This window comes from Schistocerca piceifrons, chromosome 6, assembly GCF_021461385.2.
Source record: "Schistocerca piceifrons isolate TAMUIC-IGC-003096 chromosome 6, iqSchPice1.1, whole genome shotgun sequence".
NCBI classification, from domain to species: domain Eukaryota; kingdom Metazoa; phylum Arthropoda; class Insecta; order Orthoptera; family Acrididae; genus Schistocerca; species Schistocerca piceifrons.
This window is the reverse complement of record NC_060143.1, coordinates 135,006,583-135,018,821: the sequence shown is the minus strand read 5'-3', so window position 1 is coordinate 135,018,821 and position 12,239 is coordinate 135,006,583. Positions and strand designations below refer to the sequence as shown.

General features: G+C 41.0%; 1 protein-coding gene across 1 annotated transcript in view; it reads right to left on the bottom strand.

The window, feature by feature from the left end:
• LOC124803191 (orexin receptor type 2-like) overlaps positions 1-12,239 on the bottom strand; it is a 151,738-nt gene that overhangs the window by 93,044 nt on the left and 46,455 nt on the right. The window contains exon 4 of the mRNA XM_047264374.1: positions 9,007-9,018. Within this exon, the coding sequence (XP_047120330.1) occupies positions 9,007-9,018 (12 nt within the window). The remainder of the gene's footprint in view (positions 1-9,006; positions 9,019-12,239) is intronic.

Genomic DNA, 12,239 nt, shown 5'->3' with positions numbered 1-12,239 from the left:
GTGGCGTGGAGTCCACCCATTTTCAGACGGTTCCAATGGGCGACAGATCTCGAAATGTGCTGGTCAGGGCAACAGTCAAATACCCATCGTATCGAGGTAGATTAGCACAGCAGGGGCATCATGCGTTCTTTCTTCTGTTTAAAGATAACGCCACGGAGACTTCAAAAATAGGACATTGATATCGGCCTTAACTCGTCAGAAATGCTATACCTGCTGTTAAACTAAACAGCTGCATGTACAAGAGATGACCATATTCTGTAACCACTGACACTTCATATGATCATGCCAGGTGTGAGGTCCGTATTACGACGACGATTACAATCTGCCGACGTTCCTTCTCATCGGTGCCTACATGCACGGATATGTCCACCGGGATGCTGCATGCAGAACCAGGACTGAAAAGAAGCAGTGTTGCCATGCTATTATCGATGCATGCAGCACTGCCGGCGCGGCCCTCACTGCTGCTACGTCAAAGGTCGCCGTGCTGACGGTCCGTAGTGCTAGAGTGTTGCAGACAAGCTCATTTTCTGACGCAACGTACGTGATGTGTCTGTACAATCCCACACAGACAAATGAGCAATATGTCTGTACTCTCTGCTGCTGGTTAGTTAGGGCGTGGAGTATGGCCCTTCTGAACCCACGTATTCCATATTTGGATGACATCGTCAGATCCCGACCAACACGAGCAGCAGTATCATGGACCGATAACCGCAGTCTCGACAGGCTCTGAACCTGCCGCTGTCAGATTCCCACGCCAGTTGGTAGACGTTTTACCCTCTTTCACTGTCTTCTCAAAAGAAGCAATATTAAAATGTGTTTTCTGAACGAGAAATCCACTGTGCAATCTTTCGTTATATGTTGAATGTAGATGGAGTTATTGCTACCTGCTTTGTGTGGTTGCGCTGAAGTTCTAGGCATTTGTTTATGCGAGTATGTTGTGTACTACAGGTCAGTTTGCCGTTTGGTGCTTGCCACCGTCATGGTGCTGCAATTTAAATGACCAGCAGCGTACATGGGTGTAGCTTAAGACCATAATGCAAAGAAAAATTTAAAGAAGCCTTCATCCAGCATGCCTGATGATGATGATGATGATGATGATGATGATGATGATCATGATGATGATGTCATGCAGAACAACTCCTAGTAGCAGTATTCATCACTTGGGCGTCTTCAGGCACAGGGAAGACAATCTAGTTACATTTGCCTCCGTCCTCTTACCACATACGAGTATCCAATATCAGTAAAGACAATACCCTGATGAGTCATGTTGTAACCTGCCATGTTACAGCGCTTTACATTTGCGTCTGTGCTGGAAAACCAGAGCTGCTACAGGCTCGTGTTGACGTGCTGAGCAGGTGCATCACTCGGAGACGATACTACGAAATTGGTTCCCGTTAAACGGGTCCAAACTGAACAACGCAAAAACTTACCTAATACAGTTGAAAACCAAGCATTCAAAATGCGTGGACATTAGAGTACGTCATAATGATCATCTTTAGGAAGAAGTTGATACAGTCAAATTGCTTGGATTAAATTTAAACAACTTAATTAAGCAGTTCTACATTTGCAGTGCGGATATTAGCAAGTTCTGCTGACACAAATGCATCCTCCCCCCCCCCCCCCCCCGACCAAAAAAACAAATCATAGTAAGTTTGAGTCTTCCATTAACTTTGGTATAGTGTTTTGGGCACGTTCAAATACTGTATCTCAGTCACTGAAGCTGCGGGAGAATACTGTTTCATGTTTCATGCATGTGTGAAGCATAGACAATATAATCTTGTTATCCATTATTTCAGGAACTAGAATTCGTAACTTTTTTCTTCATATAAAGTCACTGATTTATAATCACTATACAGATTTAGTTGATAAAATAATTATGGCCAAGTTTACCACACAAGATCCAAAGATAATTGTTTGCGCCACATACATTGAAGTTATACGCTCAAAATCCATAGTGTATGGAAATAAAAATATACAATAAAATAATAGGCAAAATATGCCAATAAGGTACAAAATCTCCTAAAAACAAGTTTACAAATAACATTCTGTAGAAGAAATGTTACTGTTCATTAGAATAATTCATGCATGGTGAACTGATAGCTTGATCAATGTATAAGTGAAATGATAACTAGATCACTGCGTGACTTACTATTAGATTTAGCTTTAGTGAGTAATTTTTTCGTAGTATAATTGTGTTAGCTTTAAGTTACTGTTGTTAACGTTCGTTGTACATTGATTGTGAAGAAGATTTGTCAAAAATTTTCTGAGGTTTCTCCGGCACGTGGATCATACGACTAACAGATACTCCGTTAAATAGTGGGTTTGATGAGTTCGTTATTATACAGTGCTACCAGTAAAGTATTTCTGTAACTGTGTATAGCGATATGACATTTATAACGCATTTTTTATATTTTTCTGGTGTCCTCACCACAATGTAATAGAACATCTTTAATGAATTACACAAATGCACAACACTAAATTCTCAGTACAACGAAAAATCAGTCTAAAGCTGCAAATTTTACCATTTTTATTCACTCGATGACTAGTTTCGGCCCGAGACTTATTTTCAAATCACCGTAACGTAGTCAGAAATGGTATTTACGAAGATGTGAAAACTATGTCAAAAATCTGCAACGAACAGCTACAGTGCATATAGATATCTGAGTACTTTCATCGTTCCTAAAGGAAAAATTACAAATATGGCTAAATCAGGGCTAACATGTACAGCACAGTACTTTAATATTCTGCAAGGCACTACATCATATCCATGATAACCCTTAGGCTTCAGTGATTTAATTATTGACTCAATCACCCCCTTGTCGGTAACACAGAGGAGTATTTCAGATATCAATCTGGGAAAGGCTTCTGCCAAGAAAGTTACACGATTCCCTGTAGAAACTAAATTTTTATTTAATTCACGCTCAATCCTCAGAAAATGATTGTTAAATACTGTAGATATACTTGATTTATCAGTAACAGAAATATTTTTACTACGAACTGACTTTATATCGTCGACCTTGTGCTAATGACCAGACACTTCCTTCACAACTGACCACATGGTTTTAATTTTATCCTGTGAATTAGCTATTCTATTTGCATACCACATACTATTTGCCTTCCTAATAACGTTTTAAGCACCTTACAATACTGTTTGTAATGATCTACTTGACTGATATAATTCCCGCTTTGTTCTTCATCATATCCTTATTCCACTAGTCAGCCACCCGGGCTGCCTATTACTGCTAGTACCCCGTTTATAGCGTTGTAACAGAAAGCAACTCTCAAATAGCACGAGAAATGTGTTATGGAAAGCATTACGTTTATCATCTATGTTATCGACACTACAAACATCCTTGACAAGGTTTAAAAGCTCTCTATTGCTGTTGGATTAACTTTACAAAGTAGTTTGTAATTATATGTGACATTTGTTTGAGTAAAAAAGCATTTTAGTCTTAAAATTTGTGCACCATGGTCTGAAACGCCATTCACCCTTTTACTAACAGAATGCCCATCTAGTAATGAACCTCTTCAGCTGTCGGCGATCTCTGTCAGTCAACAGACGAGGTTGGCCTTTACGCTTTTGTGCTGTACGTGTCCTTTCGCGTTTCCACTTCACTATCACATCGGAAACCATGGACCTAGGGATGTTTAGGAGTGTGGATATCTCGCGTACAGACGTATGACACAAGTGACACCCAATCACCTGACCACGTTCGAAGTCCGTGAGTTCCGCGTAGTGCCCCATTCTGCTCTCTCACGATGTCTAATGACTACTGAGGTCGCTGATATGGAGTACTTGGCAGTAGGCGGCAGCATAATGCACCCTAATATGAAAAACGTATGTTTTTGAGGGTGTCCGGGTACTTTTGAACACATAGTGTATTACGTAGTCACAACCCCTATGCTCGCACAATTCGTGATTCCTGCATAGGGAGACCATCTGTGTGCTTGAAGGACACTGTATTATGAAGATACACTGTATAAACACAGCATTGTAACCACCAATGATATGAACTATGTGGTGTGCATGGGGCCTGCTAGGATAAGCAGCCACACTTACGTTTACTGGCCTTTTTGTGTTTCTTAGTATCAGAAGGTATCAGATAGATTATATAATGGTAAGACAGAGATTTAGGAACCAGGTTTTAAATTGTAAGCCATTTCCAGGGGCAGATGTGGACTCTGATCACAATCTACTGGTTATGAACTGTAGATCAAAACTGAAGAAACTGCAAAAAGGTGGGAATTTAAGGAGATGGGACCTGGATAAACTGACTAAACCAGAGGTTGTACAGAGTTTCAGGAACAGCATAAGGGAACAATTGACAGGAATGGGGGAGAGAAGTACAGTAGAATGGGTATCTCTGAGGGATGAAATAGTGAAGGCAGCAGAGGATCAAGTAGGTAAAAAGACGAGGGCTAGTAGAAATCCTTGGGTAACGGAAGAAATATTGAATTTAATTGATGAAAGGAGAAAATATAAAAATGCAGTAAATGAAGCAGGCAAAAAGGAATACAAACGTCTCAAAAATGAGATCGACAGGAGGTGCAAAATGGCTAAGCAGGGATGGCTAGAGGACAAATGTAAGGGTGTAGAGGCTTATCTCACTAGGGGTAAGATAGATACTGCCTACAGGAAAATTAAAGAGACCTTTGGAGAAAGGAGAACCACTTGTATAAATATCAAGAGCTCAGATGGAAACACAGTTCTAAGCAAAGGAGGGAAAGCAAAAAGGTGGAAGGAGTATATAGAGGGTCTATACAAGGGCGATGTACTTGAGGACAATATTATGGAAATGGAAGAGGATGTAGATGAAGATGAAATGGGAGATACGATACTGCGTGAAGAGTTTGATAGAGCACTGAAAGACCTGAATCGAAACAAGGACCCGGGAGTAGACAACATTCCATTAGAACTACTGACGGCCTTGGGAGAGCCAGTCCTGACAAAACTCTACCATCTGGTGAGCAATATGTATGAGACAGGCGAAATACCCTCAGACTTCAAGAAGAATATAATAATTTCAATCTCAAAGATAGAAGGTGTTGACAGATGTGAAAGTTACCTAACTATCAGTTTAATAAGTCACGGCTGCAAAATACGAACACGAATTCTTTACAGACGAATGAAAAAACTGGTAGAAGCCGACCTCAGGGAAGATCAGTTTGGATTCCGTAGAAATACTGGAACACGTGAGGCAATACTGACCTTACGACTTATCTTAGAAGAAAGATTAAGGGAAGGCAAACCTACGTTTCTAGCATTTGTAGACTTAGAGAAAGCTTTTGACAATGTTGACTGGAGTACTCTCTTTCAAATTCTAAAGGTGTCAGGGGTAAAATACAGGGAGCAGAAGGCTACTTACAATTTGTACAGAAACCAGATGGCAGTTATTAGTGTCGAGGGGCATGAAAGGGAATCAGTGGTTGGGAAGGGAGTGAGACAGGGTTGTAGCCTATCCCCGATGTTATTCAATCTGTATATTAAGCAAGCAGTAAAGGAAACCAAAGAAAAATTCGTAGTAACTATTAAAATCCATGGAGAAGAAATAAAAACTTTGAGGTTCGCCGATGACATTGTAATTCTATCAGAGACAAGAAAGGACTTGGAAGGGCAGCTCAACGGAATGGACAGTGTCTTGAAAGGAGGATATAAGATGAACATCAACAAAAGCAAAACTAGGATAATGGAATGTAGTCGAATTAAATCGGGTGATGCTGAGGGAATTAGATTAGGAAATGAGACACTTAAAGTAGTAAAGGAGTTTTGCTATTTGGGGAGCAAAATAATTGATGATGGTCGAAGTAGAGAGGATATAAAATGTAGACTGGCAATGGCAAGGAAAGCGTTTCTGAAGTAGTGAAATTTGTTAACATAGAGTATAGATTTAAGTGTCAGGAAGTCGTTTCTGAAAATATTTGTATGGAGTGCAGCCATGTATGGAAGTGAAACATGGACGATAAATAGTTTGGACAAGAAGAGAATAGAAGCATTCGAAATGTGGTGCTACAGAAGAATGCTGAAGAGTAGATGGGTAGATCACATAACTATGATAACTAATGATGTAGTATTGAATAGAATTGGGGAGAAGAGGAGTCTGTGGCACAACTCGATAAAAAGAAGGGACCGGTTAGTAGGACATGTTCTGAGGCATCAATGGATCACAAATTTAGGATTGGAGGGCAGCATGGAGGGTAAAAATCGTAGAGGGAGACCAAGAGATGAATACACTAAGCAGATTCAGAAGGATGCAGGTTGCAGTAAGTACTGGGAGATGAAGAAGCTTGCACAGGATAGAGTAGCATGGAGAGCTGCATCAAACCAGTCTCAGGACTGAAGACCACAACAACAACAACAACAACAATATTGTATCTGATACTGTGTATTACAATTGCATTGTATATGCTTACACTGTATACATGTTTTCCAGATGTGAAGATAGTAACATTGTTTACCGAAACCGGTATTGGAGAGGCTGGCTCTGAGCACTATGGGACTTACCATCTGTGGTCATCAGTCCCCTAGAACTTAGAACTACTTAAACCTATCTAACCTAAGGACATCACACACATCCATGCCCGAGGCAGGATTCGAACCTGCGACCGTATATTGGAGAGTAAAGGTTCTTACTAGCGAGTTTGTTGAAGAAGTTTATCTTCTTTAATCTGTTATCACAGACCGCCCCTTGCGGCTCAGAATGAGTAAAGTGATGTAGTAGTTTCACACGAATAAGAAACAAAGATGAGCAACTGCCCAGCAAGTGGACGTATGTCAGATAAATTAATGTCGTCTCTAGATAATCTGATGCAGAACTGTGCTCAACTGTTTTCAAAAGAATTAGTCCGCTTGGTATACTAAAGCGAATTTATGATCCCTTGTTTTTGGACTGTTTTCTTGTGGGTGTGCACATAGCTTCATTTAATTCAAGGAAAGATATTATTTTCACCAGGCTATTTGATTAAAATATGTAGTTTACAAGACGTAATCATGCAGTTTTATTTATGGCCTGGAATAAAATGAAATTACGTAATTAATTTTTTATTTTCTTTGCAGATCATAGTACGCCAGTTGAGGATCCAACGGGAAATAGCGGAGACTTATTGGCAGAGTATCGTATCGAAACAAGTTTCCTGCTTTTGAAGAGAACAAAGCTCCAAGAATCCATGATGAGTCGGTCGAAGTTTACGATAACAGTGCACCACCATATTGCACAGCGGGAGAGGGCGCGAACCTTCAGTTGTTGTCAGACAAGTGTGAATGAAAAAGAACAAAGTGTCACACCACCTGCCCTTGAAGAATCGAGAATCGCAAGAGAAGGAAAGACTCTGGTTCTCGAAGACCCACATATCACAATCGAAGCGATTGCGGGAAAAGTGAAAATCAGTCATTGATCTGCTGTCAGTATCTTCACCACGTTTTGGTCACGATGAAGGTCGTTGCCCACTGGGTCTCGCGACTGCTCACAACCATTCAAGAAGCCTGACAGCAGCAGCAGATACTTTTCAGCTGCGTCAGGCAAATCCAGATGACTCCTATAGCCGGCTACTGAGTGTGGTACTATGACTCTAAGACAGAGTAGCATAGCAAGCACTGGAAACATGCGGAAATAATCTCCGCCGAAAAATGCGGACTCATTATCGCGAAAGATGGTGTGTTTTGTAACTTTCATGGTGAGTGCTAACAGATTACGCTCGTGAGGGGTCAACTATCGCAGGGGTATGCTTCCGAACTCTTCAAGCGAGCTTGCTGGAGGCTGTCAAGAAGTGTCGCTGGAAGCTGGCCAAGCGGGTATTTTTGCCCCGCGAAACCGTCCTAGCTGATTCTCGCTCCGGTAATCACCTGACGTGGCACCCAGTGACTGCATTCTCTTTCCTCGGATGAAGAAACAAAAGCGTAACAGGTATTTCCAGAAGGGCAATGAGGTGACGTTCGAGATAGAACGTCTCCTGAACAGCCAAATAGCAGCTTCTACAGCCAACGTCTCTGCAGTTATCCACTACTGGAAAAAATGTGTCCGCGTGGAGCGAGAGTACAGAGAAAAGGATTGACACTGCCACCAAACATGATGGTAGCAGATCTTTTTTTTTTTTTCGAAGTTTTAATGAAAACTTTATATGTCTTAATCTCATATTTGGTATTGCTAGGCAGTTTTATCTCATTTTCAAACATAATTTTTCATTCAGTTGAGTTGCTGCATCGTACACTTCTACATTTACATGATTACTTTGCAATTGACAATTGTCTGGCAGAGGGTTTATAGAAACCATCTTCAAGCTATTTCTCTACGTTCCACTCTCGAACAGCGCGAGGGAGAAACGAGCACTTAAATCTTTCTAGGGAATCTTTGATTTCTCTTACTTTATGACGATGATCATTCCTCCCTATGTTTTTTTAATTGTTCCACAGAAACAATAACAAAAATGTCTAGCTTACAATGAAATGACATAAATATGGTCAAGAATCACAGCATTCATAGAATGAGGAATGATTTTTCAGTCTTTAGCATTAGCAAACTTTTAGCATCTTCACTGTCACCTTCAACTGGTGGCAGTTCAGCATGCACATTTTATTCTTCTGCAGCCTGAGGTTCTTCATCATCATTTCCCAGAACCAAATTAACCATTGAGTAAATCCTTGATGTGTGTTCATAAGTCTCTTGCAGGGTAAATTACGTGAACAGAAGAACAGTCCCGTGCAGCAACATCAGAAAGTCCTTCACTTAGGTAGGCGCCAACAAAATATTTTCGCACTCTGAGGAGGAAGCTGGTGACTGATGAGAAGATCGTGCCGCAATGAAAAACGTCTTTCTTTATAATTACCACACCAATTCACGTATCATATACATGGCGCCCTCTCCTGTAATTCGCGTTAGTACAACACAGACCGCCCTTCTTTGAGCTCTTTCTATGTCTTCTTTCGATCCTATCTGATGTGGATCCCATATTGCACAGGAATACGCCAGAAGAGAACGTACAAACGCAGAATAGGCAGTCTCTTTAGTAGACCTGTTGAATTATCTCAGTGCTCTGCCAATAAATCGTATTCTTTGATTTGCTTTGCCCACAAATTATCTATGTGATCGTCCCAACCTAAGTTATTCGTATTTGTAATCCCTAAGTATTTAGCTGAATTTACAGATTTGTGTGGTTTATTATGTAACCGAAATTTAGCGGGTTCCTTTTCGTATCCATGTGGGTGACTCCACATTTTTCATTATTTAGAGTCAATTGCCACTTTTGCAATTTGTTTTGATCTTCTGATGACTTTAACACACGATAAATGATAATTTCATCTGCAAACATCTAAGAGCGCTAATCAGATTGTCTCCTAAATTGTTTGTGTAGAACAGGAACAGCAGAGGGCCTATAACACTTCCTAGGGAACGCCAGATATTACTTTTGTCTTACTCGATGACTTTCCATCAGTTACTATGAACTACGACCTTTCTGACAGGATATCATGAATCCAGTCGCGTAACCGAGGCGGTAGTCGGTAGGCACGCAATTTGATTAGAAGTCACTTATGAGGCACTGTGTGAAAAACCTTCTCGAAATCTAAAAATATGGAGTCAATTTTACATCCCCTGTGAACAGCACTCATTACTCTTGAAACTAATAATACACTGCCTGTCAAAAAAGTGAAGCAAGCAGAAGACATGGCCGAATGCCAATGTAACATCGTACACGTACGCCCGTGGGCTGGTATGCAGATGATTAGATTTGCAAATTCTCTGTCATAGACAGAACGGCCACAAGAGTGCGTTATCATTGTTGTTACCAGGTAGTGTTTATAAGCCGCATGAACAGCGTTAGAAGTTGGGTGATCTCTGTGAAGGACACGGAGATGCCGCATACTAGTGTGAGACTGAAAGTGGTCTCATTGTTCGCCTTCATTTGGCCGGCTGTTCGAATCGTGTAATTTTCAGATTTGCGAGGCATTCATATCTGACAAGTGGTCCGATGTTGGACTACATGGGACCGGAGGGCGGGGATAACCGTCGCAAAAGCTCCGGGCGACCACGTATAACCACCACAATGGGGGATCGCCGTACTGTGCAACAAGGAAATCGTAACCTCTTTACACTTGCCATGCGAGAACACTTATTGGTCTCCCCGCGACAGTCTGTGCCATCCCGAACCATTGGACGGGGACTAGCAACAGCCAGGATGGGAAAATACTGTCCAATGCGTAGGCTGTCGTTAACAACATATCAGAAACGGCTGCATTTAGAGTGGTACCGTACCTGGAAAGCATGGACTACTGATTAATGGCGTCGCATTGCCTTCGTAAATGAATGAGGGTTACGCACTTCCCTGGGTGGCCATCGCCGGCGGCTATATTGGTGATCTGGGTAGAGATGCCGTTCTTGCAATGGTTTAGAGAGGTATAGCATTGTTGTTCCTGGCGTCATGGTGTGGAAAGCCATTGGGCATGACCTAATTTCATGGTCGGTAGTGATTGAAGGAACTCTGATAGCACTGACATCTCGCGGTCGCAAGTGTTACCTCTCACGGAACAGTACAGTGGTAGCATTTTTCAACACGACGACGGTCGTCCACACATGGAGCGTGTCTCTATGAACTGTCTCCGTGATGCTGAGGTACTCCTATGGTCAGTAAGATCCCCAGGTCTGTTCCGACAGAAGATGTGAGGGAGCAGCTCTGGTTTAAACTCTGTCCCAGTGTAACATCGAAAATGCAGGATGCATGGCACCTCCTACCGATATATAAACTTTTTTGCTGAATTGTTTGTAAATATTTGTAATTTAAATGCGCCGGCCGCGGTGGTCTAGCGGTTCTAGGCGCGCAGTCCGGAACCGCGTGACTGCTACGGTCGCAGGTTCGAATCCTGCCTCGGGCATGGATGTGTGTGATGTCCTTAGGTTAGTTCGGTATAAGTAGTTCTAAGTTCTAGGGGACTGATGACCACAGATGTTAAGTCCCATAGTGCTCAGAGCCATTTGAACCATTTTTAATTTAAATGCTTTCTTTAATTAGTAAGGACATTGCTTCATTGTATGTGTAAATTTATGTAGAAGTCCGTTGAAATTTCATTATATTTATCTGTGTCTTCCTGTGAAACTTACAAGTTCTGGGAAAAATCAAAAGGAATTGTTATTTGCATCGACTAGAAACGATAATAGCAGTGCCTGTGCGTTCTAAAATCTTTGGGTAGGTGGTTGTTGCGCGGAGCGCGTGGAGAGAGGGAGACAGGTTCGAGCGCTTGTAGTGTGCGGAAGTGTAGTGTTAACGCTCTCGCAGTAGAGAGTACCACTTCATTTCCGTCATGTACGTGCGCCAGCCAGATGTCTAGTAGCAGGAGTAAGAACAGTGGACGGACGAAAGAGGCTGTATTAATTAAGGTTGCTTGTTCCTGTAGTTAGCCATGCTCCACAAGATGCTACCGTCTTCAACAACAGCAGCAGTTCCAGCAACAGAGATTTGTCGGCGGCTCCAAGTTTCGTCGTATGTACAACGCTGAAGTAAGAATGTTCATTGGTAGAAAGTATTAACAGCGAACCCAGAAGCACAACAGAATGTGATTTGATTGAAAAAATTTATTTAAATAATAATCAGTTAAACTCAGGACGATTGTGTCCTCATTGTCCTCAGACATTGTTACCAAGCAGGGTCCTTGTTCCTTTTCTTCTCTCATATGCTAACCGAGGGTCATAAGAAACAAATTGAATAGTTACAGTCAAATTATTAATGTATAATTTCACTTTTAAGAAATTTTGCCTCAGTCTACTTTCAATTAACTGTTGTAAAACAGAGGTTTCAGTATATGAGTAAAGTAAAGGAATTTCATTTTCAAGTTTGAGAATCAATCACTGGAAAGAACCCAAATCTAAAGAAATGCACAAATTAAGAGTGCAGAAGTTTTATTTATTTTAGATATAACTTGGAGCACACGGCTGTTTGGTTTGGTACGTATTCTATTATTTATTTCTGTTCAAGTCAGTAAAAGAAGCTCAGTTGTTCAGACAATAATTTGAAATCCAGTTTGCAAAATAAGTTACTGCAAAGTAAAAAGCACTTGCTTTTTTTCTAAATTTCTTTGATGACGATACGTTGAGGTCATTGAAAGTCATTGTTCACGTAACAAAGTTCAGTACTAACGTACAGTTTAATTGTATATTTTCAAATCATTACTCGATTGTTTTTTTCGAAATTTAATGACAAAAATAACGTAAGAGTCAGTTGTCAGTTTTCTTCATCATTACATACTCACTTAAAGT